Source organism: Salmo trutta, chromosome 33, assembly GCF_901001165.1.
Source record: "Salmo trutta chromosome 33, fSalTru1.1, whole genome shotgun sequence".
In the NCBI taxonomy this organism is placed as follows: domain Eukaryota; kingdom Metazoa; phylum Chordata; class Actinopteri; order Salmoniformes; family Salmonidae; genus Salmo; species Salmo trutta.
The window spans coordinates 39645061-39656305 of record NC_042989.1 but is presented as its reverse complement, the minus strand read 5'-3'; the positions used below and the strand labels follow the sequence as shown (position 1 = coordinate 39656305).

General features: G+C 46.2%; 1 protein-coding gene across 2 annotated transcripts in view; it reads right to left on the bottom strand.

The window, feature by feature from the left end:
* Positions 1–281: 281 nt before the first annotated feature.
* Positions 282–11245, bottom strand: part of map4k5 (mitogen-activated protein kinase kinase kinase kinase 5) — a 91703-nt gene continuing 80739 nt past the window's right edge. The window contains exons 30-33 of one of the 2 annotated variants that reach the window (XM_029730913.1): positions 5287–5464; positions 4004–4072; positions 1040–1132; positions 282–505 (exon numbers count right to left, since the gene is read on the bottom strand). In XM_029730913.1, the coding sequence (XP_029586773.1) occupies positions 387–505; positions 1040–1132; positions 4004–4072; positions 5287–5464 (459 nt within the window). In that variant the 3' untranslated portion in view covers positions 282–386. The remainder of the gene's footprint in view (positions 506–1039; positions 1133–4003; positions 4073–5286; positions 5465–11245) is intronic. The other variant, XM_029730914.1, reaches the window with a different exon arrangement.

The following is an 11245-nucleotide window of genomic DNA, read 5'->3' as shown; positions in this document are numbered from 1 at the left end:
CCCTCCCTCCACCCTCCCTCTCTCTCTCCACCCTCCCTCTCTCTCTCCACCTCCCTCTCTCCACCCTCCCTCTCTCTCTTCACCCTCCCTCTCTCTCTTCACCCTCCCTCTCTCTCTCCACCCTCCCTCTCTCTCTCTACCCTCCCTCCCTCTCTCTCTCTACCCTCCCTCTCTCTCTCTACCCTCCCTCTCTCTCTCTACCCTCCCTCTCTCTCTCCCTCCTGTATAGATCTGACTGGAGCCTTTCCAATCATCCTCCTGTATAGATCTGACTGGAGCCTTTCCAATCACCCTCCTGTATAGATCTGACTGGTCAGATTTTGTTATTGTCATTTAGATTCAGTTTGATTGACAATGTGAAGCATGTCTAGAGTGTGACAGTATGGTTACAGATGACGTGACCGAATGTTTTTTCTACTAACGGTAACACCTACCTCGTTGGACTTGAAGCTCTTTCCCTGCATGCCGTGCTTCCAGAAGGCCAGAACACTGTCCTGAAGGCACACTGGAGGAGAAGGGAGAGGGACATCAGTTATCATACATATTATTATTACACAGTTTATTATACAAACGTATTACACCGTCACTGGAGGAGAAGGGAGAGGGACATCAGTTATCATACATATTATTATTACACAGTTTATTATACAAACGTATTACACCGTCACTGGAGGAGAAGGGAGAGGGACATCAGTTATCATACATATTATTATTACACAGTTTATTATACAAACGTATTACACCGTCACTGGAGGAGAAGGGAGAGGGACATCAGTTATCATACATATTATTATTACACAGTTTATTATACAAACGTATTACACCGTCACTGGAGGAGAAGGGAGGGGAATGTTACGACAGGGAGGATATCAGCAATCAGCATACACATTAATATTAATATATATCGATGGTCGATGTTGACAATGACAAGAAAGGATGCATAGTATTGAAGGGTAGTGGGCTGTGAATACAGGGGAAACCATAACTCTAACACAGAAGTTACAGTAGTAGGTGAGTAATATTAAAGAGCTCATCTTACCAACGGATCCAATGGCGAAGTCAAAGCTGAGCTCCGAGGCTAGCTTCTTATTGGACTTCAATCTTCCCATGAGGTTCACGATCTTTAGATTTTCTACAATAAAAACAGGACGGGGCTTTTTGAATAGTGGCCGGATAAAAAAGCAGATATTTTATACATGTCCTCACTTACAAGGACATCACAGTGTCCGTTCTCAGCTGCTACGATGTTTCTCATTTCCTGAAATGGGTAAAAGATAACTGTCCTAATAATGCTCGGTGATCTTAGAACGAGATGTAAAAGATTAAACTAGCGGAGAGGGTGTCCCTGTCTGCGTTTAAACCTCTGGTAGAGGAAACTAAAACTGGAGGGTGTCCCTGTCTGAGATTAAACCTCTGGTAGAGGAAACTAAAACTGGAGGGTGTCCCTGTCTGAGATTAAACCTCTGGTAGAGGAAACTAAAACTGGAGGGTGTCTCTGTCTGCGTTTAAACCTCTGGTAGAGGAAACTAAAACTGGAGGGTGTCTCTGTCTGAGATTAAACCTCTGGTAGAGGAAACTAAAACTGGAGGGTGTCCCTGTCTGAGATTAAACCTCTGGTCGAGGAAACTAAAACTGGAGGGTGTCTCTGTCTGAGTTTAAACCTCTGGTAGAGGAAACTAAAACTGGAGGGTGTCCCTGTCTGAGTTTAAACCTCTGGTAGAGGAAACTAAAACTAGCGGAGAGGGTGTCTCTGTCTGAGATTAAACCTCTGGTAGAGGAAACTAAAACTGGAGGGTGTCTCTGTCTGAGATTAAACCTCTGGTAGAGGAAACTAAAACTGGAGGGTGTCTCTGTCTGAGTTTAAACCTCTGGTAGAGGAAACTAAAACTGGAGGGTGTCCCTGTCTGAGATTAAACCTCTGGTAGAGGAAACTAAAACTGGAGGGTGTCCCTGTCTGAGATTAAACCTCTGGTAGAGGAAAATGTTGCTGACCATCGTGATTGTTTTACAGTAAGAAAAAAAAATGTTTCATGGAAAACCAGATGTTTTAGGCTTAGTTATAGTGAAACGTCAAATCTGGTCTTCATTTTGACAAGTCGATGCAAAAGTGATATATTTTGGTCTTTTAGTAGTAAATCTCTTTTAGCCCCTAGCAGTTAAGCTCTACCATTGAAATTGTGATGTAGAGGCACTATGCCATCTCAAGGTAGGGGTTCAGTATGTAATCCTCCCTTCTAGATGTGCTGGGTGGTACCATCTCAAGGTAGGGGTTCAGTATGTAATCCTCCCTTCTAGATGTGCTGGGTGGTACCATCTCAAGGTAGGGGTTCAGTATGTAATCCTCCCTTCTAGATGTGCTGGGTGGTACCATCTCAAGGTAGGGGTTCAGTATGTAATCCTCCCTTCTAGATGTGCTGGGTGGTACCATCTCAAGGTAGGGGTTCAGTATGTAATCCCTCCCTTCTAGATGTGCTGGGTGGTACCATCTCAAGATAGGGGTTCAGTATGTAATCCCCTCCCTTCTAGATGTGCTGGGTGGTACCATCTCAAGATAGGGGTTCAGTATGTAATCCCCTCCCTTCTAGATGTGCTGGGTGGTACCATCTCAAGGTAGGGGGTTCAGTATGTAATCCTCCCTTCTAGATGTGCTGGGTGATACCATCTCAAGGTAGGGGTTCAGTATGTAATCCTCCCTTCTAGATGTACTGGGTGGTACCATCTCAAGGTAGGGGTTCAGTATGTAATCCTCCCTTCTAGATGTGCTGGGTGATACCATCTCAAGGTAGGGGTTCAGTATGTAATCCTCCCTTCTAGATGTGCTGGGTGGTACCATCTCAAGGTAGGGGGTTCAGTATGTAATCCTCCCTTCTAGATGTGCTGGGTGATACCATCTCAAGGTAGGGGTTCAGTATGTAATCCTCCCTTCTAGATGTGCTGGGTGGTACCATCTCAAGGTAGGGGTTCAGTATGTAATCCTCCCTTCTAGATGTGTTGGGTGATACCATCTCAAGGTAGGGGTTCAGTATGTAATCCTCCCTTCTAGATGTGCTGGGTGATACCATCTCAAGGTAGGGGTTCAGTATGTAATCCTCCCTTCTAGATGTGCTGGGTGGTACCATCTCAAGGTAGGGGTTCAGTATGTAATCCCCTCCCTTCTAGATGTGCTGGGTGATACCATCTCAAGGTAGGGGTTCAGTATGTAATCCTCCCTTCTAGATGTGTTGGGTGATACCATCTCAAGGTAGGGGTTCAGTATGTAATCCTCCCTTCTAGATGTGTTGGGTGATACCATCTCAAGGTAGGGGTTCAGTATGTAATCCTCCCTTCTAGATGTGCTGGGTGATACCATCTCAAGGTAGGGGTTCAGTATGTAATCCTCCCTTCTAGATGTGCTGGGTGATACCATCTCAAGGTAGGGGTTCAGTATGTAATCCTCCCTTCTAGATGTGCTGGGTGATACCATCTCAAGGTAGGGGTTCAGTATGTAACCCCCCCCCCCCTTCTAGATGTGTTGGGTGATACCATCTCAAGGCAGGGGTTCAGTATGTAATTGTATTATATTGTATTGTGTTGTGTGTACACGCTGACAACTTCCTGCTGACCTCTTGCCAGGTCCCCCTCGAAAAACAAAGAGGTTTCTAAACTCAAGGGTCTTTTTCCTGGTTAAATAAATTAAATAATGACTGAAGGGCAAACAATTAACAGCATGTCTACTTTCTCAGTGCAGGACTAGTTAGACTGAAAGGGGAGTCCCAAATGGCTCACTATTACCTATGTAGTGAACTTCCTTATGGGCCCTGGTCAAAAAAGACCACTACCAGCCCTATTGGCTCTGGTCAAAAGTAGTGCACTACCAGCCCTATTGGCTCTGGTCAAAAGTAGTGCACTACCAGCCCTATTGGCTCTGGTCAAAAGTAGTGCACTACATAGGGAATAGGGTGCCATTTTGGATACAAACAAAGTGCAGGAAGTCATCTCTGTGGGGGTCAGAGGTCATACTTACTGTCCAGGCACACTAGCACTGTGTCCCTCTCCAGCTGGGTCACATGGATGGCATCCACTGCTTGACCAGCTAAGGGAAGACGCATTGAAAATAATGGTTACCATAAAGATATCCCTACTGGAATCCAGAAATAGATCAACATAGTATGAGGTTTTTCAATATGTACATACAGTATGAACCCAGGGTTGTGTTCACTCTTTTAAAATGACATGCTTTGCAACAGAAAATGAAAATGAGCATTTTCAGGTAGTCTTGATAGTCCCTCCAAGTTTCCGTTTTCTTCCGTTTGGTGCCTATTGATCACATCTCAGTGAACCAGAGTTGAGGACGATAGTCTCTGTGTAGATCTAGCTAGCTTCGTAGCGTACCCCTCAGGAGGAGCCAGAGTTGAGGACGATAGTCTCTGTGTAGATCTAGCTAGCTTCGTAGCGTACCCCTCAGGAGGAGCCAGAGTTGAGGACGATAGTCTCTGTGTAGATCTAGCTAGCTTCGTAGCGTACCCCTCAGGAGGAGCCAGAGTTGAGGACGATAGTCTCTGTGTAGATCTAGCTAGCTTCGTAGCGTACACCTCAGGAGGAGCCAGAGTTGAGGACGATAGTCTCTGTGTAGATCTAGCTAGCTTCGTAGCGTACCCCTCAGGAGGAGCCAGAGTTAAGGACGATAGTCTCTGTGTAGATCTAGCTAGGTTCGTAGCGTACCCCTCAGGAGGAGCCAGAGTTAAGGACGATAGTCTCTGTGTAGATCTAGCTAGCTTCGTAGCGTACCCCTCAGGAGGAGCCAGAGTTGAGGACGATAGTCTCTGTGTAGATCTAGCTAGCTTCGTAGCGTACCCCTCAGGAGGAGCCAGAGTTGAGGACGATAGTCTCTGTGTAGATCTAGCTAGCTTCGTAGCGTACCCCTCAGGAGGAGCCAGAGTTGAGGACGATAGTCTCTGTGTAGATCTAGCTAGCTTCGTAGCGTACCCCTCAGGAGGAGCCAGAGTTGAGGACGATAGTCTCTGTGTAGATCTAGCTAGCTTCGTAGCGTACCCCTCAGGAGGAGCCAGAGTTAAGGACGATAGTCTCTGTGTAGATCTAGCTAGCTTCGTAGCGTACCCCTCAGGAGGAGCCAGAGTTAAGGACGATAGTCTCTGTGTAGATCTAGCTAGCTTCGTAGCGTACCCCTCAGGAGGAGCCAGAGTTGAGGACGATAGTCTCTGTGTAGATCTAGCTAGCTTCGTAGCGTACCCCTCAGGAGGAGTTGAGGACGATACGTCTTTGTGTAGTGTGCGTTTAGTTCCTTACTTGATCCCATCTCAGTGAACCAGGAAGAGCAGGAGTTGAGGTTGATGGTCTCGAAGCGGACCACCTGGCCTGGCTCCGTGGCCTGGCTGACTGCTATACACACCATGGGGTATTCCTGCTCTGGAACCACCAACATCTCAAACACCTTCAGAGGGCTGGGCAGGGGGAAGTCAAAGTGCTGAGGGACAAAAGAGCGAGAACGAGAGAGAGCGAGAACGAGAGAGAGCGAGAACGAGAGAGAGCGAGAACGAGAGAGAGCGAGAACGAGAGAGAGCGAGAACGAGAGAGAGCGAGAACGAGAGAGAGAACGAGAGAGAGCGAGAACGAGAGAGAGCGAGAACGAGAAAGAGAGAGAACGAGAGAGAGAGAGAACGAGAGAGAGAGAGAGAGAGAGAGAGAACGAGAGAGAACGAGAGAGAACGAGAGAGAGAGAGAGAGAGAAAAAGAGAGAGTTGAGGGTCTCTGGAAGTAATGCTGAGGTGGTAAAGTGGGTTCTAATACCACAGTATGCCAGTCATTTTGTAAACTAAATAATATGGATGCTATAGCAATTTTCTAGGCAGAGAACTCCCATTTTCCTTCTCCATTAGCCTGCTCCTGAGCATGGAAGTTTGCTGAATGGAACATAACTTATGTGTTTGGTTCTTAGGAGTCCTGAATGGAACATAGCTTATGTGTTTGGTTCTAAGGAGTCCTGAATGGAACATAGCTTATGTGTTTGGTTCTAAGGAGTCCTGAATGGAACATAGCTTATGTGTTTGGTTCTAAGGAGTCCTGAATGGAACATAGCTTATGTGTTTGGTTCTAAGGAGTCCTTCTATAATATGTATTATGACGGCATGATTTGTTTCAAAACCAATGCTGTTGTTCACCGAGTACAACCTACTGTAGACCTGGGATAACTAGTTGTAACTCTGCTTTGTGGAAAGTTACTTTTTCAGGGGGAACAAATAGTTCCTTTGGAGGTGACGACAACTATTTGAATACAGATCCTCAAACATGGCAATTTTTTAAAATGTATTATTTGAATACACATCTGAGAAAGAGACTACTTTGATTAAAGAGTCCCTATGGCTCAAGTCCTGGTCCCCGCGCTCAAGTCCTGGCCCCAGCGCTCAAGTCCTGGCCCCCGCGCTCAAGTCCTGGCCCCCGCGCTCAAGTCCTGGCCCCCGCGCTCAAGTCCTGGCCCCCGCGCTCAAGTCCTGGCCCCCGCGCTCAAGTCCTGGCCCCCGCGCTCAAGTCCTGGCCCCCGCGCTCGCGCTCAAGTCCTGGCCCCCGCGCTCGCGCTCAAGTCCTGGCCCCCGCGCTCAAGTCCTGGCCCCCGCGCTCAAGTCCTGGCCCCAGCGCTCAAGTCCTGGCCCCAGCGCTCAAGTCCTGGCCCCAGCGCTCAAGTCCTGGCCCCAGCGCTCAAGTCCTGGCCCCAGCGCTCAAGTCCTGGCCCCAGCGCTCAAGTCCTGGCCCCAGCGCTCAAGTCCTGGCCCCAGCGCTCAAGTCCTGGCCCCCGCGCTCAAGTCCTGGCCCCCGCGCTCAAGTCCTGGCCCCAGCGCTCAAGTCCTGGCCCCCGCGCTCAAGTCCTGGCCCCCGCGCTCAAGTCCTGGCCCCCGCGCTCAAGTCTGAGTCACTGGGTTCACATTAAGTCAAAATAAAAGTCATTTATCCAGTCAGATGTAGAGGCAAGAGGAATTTAGTCAATACATTATTTGCTTTGCCTTTCTTTCTGTGCCATCAAATGTTTGCATGTAGGCTACTGGTAATGTTACCAGGGACACGTTCAGTTGAAAAACCATTCTCAAACGTTGCAAATAGAAATTCCATGAATAGAGCCAATGTTATTCCTTATTCAACATGTCAGAGGCATGTTTGTTCTACATAGCATATTTCTATCTGAACGTTCAAAAACCTTGCGTCCTGCTGAAGGGCTAGAATCTAGCCTGGCTAACAAATGCAGTGGGGAAAGTGTGAGGGGTTGAGCGACATTACAAACTCAAAAGACAGCCTACTTTACTTTACTCAAGGGAGAGAAAAAACATACCGTAGCTACAATGTTGTTTTACTATTAAACTCAATGCTGCTATTGTTTTTAATTCTGTAGAGCAGCTTGTATTTCTTAAACCAGGCAAAGGGTAGCTAACTAGAAGGCTGGTGGTGATTGGTTAGCTACAGGAAATCAAGAGAGTCACCTGTGCCATGTGTATAATTGGAGGCAGAGCCGGAGTGGAGCCTATCTGCCGACACTAACCGCTTGTTCCCCCGCAGCTCACCAGCTGATGTATGCTGTATGTACCGGTGTTTCCCACTGCTGAACAGAAATGCACATCTGTGCTGGTAATATTAATTGTGCTCGCAATCTCTCCTGAAACTATTTTTCCAGTCCACTAAGTAGTCAGATTTTAGACAGAGATAATTTAGTCTTGTTTTAGTTGTAGTTTTTTTCTGAGTCTATTGAGTCAGTTATAGTCTCATCAATTGCCACTGAAAAATAGGTGTTTGATGAATATTTGTCACTATTTTTGTAAACGAAATTAACACAGATGTCCAGCCTCCTGAATGTTCTTTGCCCCAGGTGTACATAATCATGTGAAACCAATTAACCAATGATATTTTGTATAAATTGTGATGGTCAACTACTGCATGACTCCCAACAATTGAAAAATTTGAAGGTGGGCCTCTCGAGTGGCGCAGTGGTCCAAGGCATTGCATCACAGTGCTAGAGGCGTCACGACAGATCTGAGTTCGATCCCGGGCTGTGTCGCCGCCGGCCGCGACCGGGAGACCCATGAGACGGCGCACAATTAGCCCATCGTCATCCACGTTAGGGGAGGGTTTGGCCGGCTGGGATGTCCTTGTCCCATCGCGCTCTAGCGACTCCTTGTGGTGGCCGTGGGCATGCATGCTGACTTCAGGTCGCCAGCTGTACGGTGTTTTCTACGACACATTGGTGCGGCTGGCTTCCCGGGTTAAGTGAGCAGTGTGTCAAGAAGCAGTGCGGCTTGGTGGGTCGTGTTTCAGAGGAAGCATGGCTCCTGTCCTTCTCTCACGAGTCCGTACAGGAGTTGCAGCGATGGGACCATATGCCGACGCCCCCCTCAGAGACACAGCTTAATGTGAGCTCACATTTTTCCAACACGCATACTTAAGCAGACTGGCTATCATTCAGGCAAATGAGAAATAAGTGCACTCAGGCTATCCGGAAGGCCAAAGTTAGTTACTTTAAGGAGCAGTTCTCTCTCTCTGGGTCTAACCCCAAGAAGTTCTGGAAAACGGTTAAAGACCTGGAGAATAAACCCCCCTCCTCACAGCTGCCCATGTCCCTTAATGTTGATGTGGTTGTTACTGACACACAGAGGAGTGGCTTCGGGACAAGTCTGAATGTCCTTGAGTGGCCCAGCCAGAGCCCGGACTTGAACCCGATCGAACATCTCTGGAGAGACTTGAAAATAGCGGTGCAGCGACGCTCCCCATCCAACCTGACCGAGCTTGAGAGGATCAGCAGAGAAGAATGGGAGAAACTCCCCAAATACAGATGTGCCAAGCTTGTAGCGTCAAACCCAAGAAGACTTGAGGCCGTAATCGCTGCCAAAGGTGCTTCAACAAAGTACTGAGTAAAGGGTCTGAATACTTATGTGAAATCAGTTTATTTTTAATACATTTGCAAAAATGTCTAAAGGCTTGTTTTTGCTTTGTCATTATGGGGTATAGTGTAGATTGATCAGGAGAAAAAAAACAAAAAATGTGGAAGAATTCAAAGGGTCTGAACACTTTCCGAATGCACTGTATTTAGAAGAAATCAATAAAAGGTTGTAGTTTGGTTCTTCATAAAATATTATTTGGTTTTCTGAGAGGTATTCAAAATACTTGAAAGTATTATTTGGTTTTCTGAGACCTGTATTTGAACATCAAAGAAAAAAGGTTACTTTTTACAATGTCTACTAATATTGGCAACCTTGGTAAATATGAGCAAAATGGGCTGTGCAAAAAATGTCTTTGCTGTTGGTCTTTCATTGAAAATATACACAAAAAGCCAACCTTTAATGGAAGTAAAATTATTGAAAAAAAAGTGAAATAAATATTTTTCTACGAAACGTGTGCCACAATTATTGGCACCCCTAAAAATTCTAATTAGTAAAACCAAACTTTAGTATATTCCCATTCATATGTTACGTTTAAGTTTACCTGAGTGATTAGGAACACTTAAGTGGTAAGCCATGACTTCCTGTTTCACTGGGGTATAAATATGAGGTGACACACAGGCCAAGTTCCCATAGTCTTCCATCCCGTATGGGAAAGACCTGAGAATACAGTAATGATGTGAGACAAAAGGTTGTTTAGCTGTAAAAATCAGGAAATGGCTATGAGAAAATAGCTCAACGGTTGGAAATGTCAATTTCTACTATCAGGACAATAATGAAGATGTTTAAAGCAACTAGAGATGTTAACAATCGGCCTGGAGGAGGGATGGTTCGAGTGGCCAAAAACATCTCCAAAGATCACAGCTGGAGAATTGCAGACGTTAGGTTGGCTCAGAAGGGTTGCCATTAAAAAGCCTTTGCTGTCATCAAACAACAAACTCAAGCGCCTACAGTTTGCCAAACGTTACTGGAACTTTCAAAATGAGACCGTGTTCTATGGTCACGTGGTGGATCTTTGATGTTGTGGGGCTGTTTTTCTTCCAAAGGCCCTGGACAACTTGTTAGGATGCATAGTATCATGGACTCCATCAAGTACCAGCAGATACTAAATCAAAACCTGACTGCCTCTACTAGGAAGCTTAAACTGGGCCGTGGTTGGATCTTCCAGCAGGACAATGATCCAAAGCATACCTCAAAATCAACACGAAAATGGTTCACTGACCACAGAATCAAGGTTTTGCCATGGCCATCCCAGTCCCCTGAACCAAACCCCATAGAAAACCTGTGGGATGAGCTGAAGAGGAGAGTCCACAAGCGTGGACCTGGGAATCTGAAGGATCTGGAGAGATTCTATATGGAGGAATGGTCTCAGACCACTGTGTTCTCCAACCTCATTACACATTATAGGAGAAGACTCAGAGCTGTTATCTGGCAAAGGGAGGTTGCACTAAGTATTGAATGAAAGGGTGCCAATAATTGTGCCACACATATTTGAGAAAAATATTTGTTTTATGATAATACATTTTGTCTTTTCAATTATTTTACTTTAAAGTTTAGATTTTTGTGAATATTTTGAATGAAAGACCAAGAGGATAAACAATAAAAGGGTGCCAATATTAGTGGAGGGTACTGTAGATTTAACTTAACTATATTCGACTACCTTGAGAATTTGAAAAACTATTTTCTGCCCTGGTCTGATCTACTGGAACTTTTTCCACCTGGTGGGACCATTTAACTACAGGGGGGACCATTTAACTACAGGGGGGACCATTTAACTACAGGGGGGACCATTTAACTACAGGGGGGACCATTTAACTACAGGGGGGACCATTTAACTACAGGGGGGACCATTTAACTACAGGGGGGACCATTTAACTACAGGGGGGACCATTTAACTACAGGGGGGACCATTTAACTACAGGGGGGACCATTTAACTACAGGGGGGACCATTTAACTACAGGTGGGACCATTTAACTACAGGTGGGACCATTTAACTACAGGGGGGACCATTTAACTACAGGTGGGACCATTTAACTACAGGGGGGACCATTTAACTACAGGGGGGACCATTTAACTACAGGGGGGACCATTTAACTACAGGGGGGACCATTTAACTACAGGTGGGACCATTTAACTACAGGTGGGACCATTTAACTACAGGTGGGACCATTTAACTACGGGGGGGACCATTTAACTACAGGGGGGACCATTTAACTACAGGGGGGACCATTTAACTACAGGGGGGACCATTTAACTACAAGGGGGACCATTTAACTACGGGGGGGACCATTTAACTACGGGGGGGACCATTTAACTACGGGGGGGGACC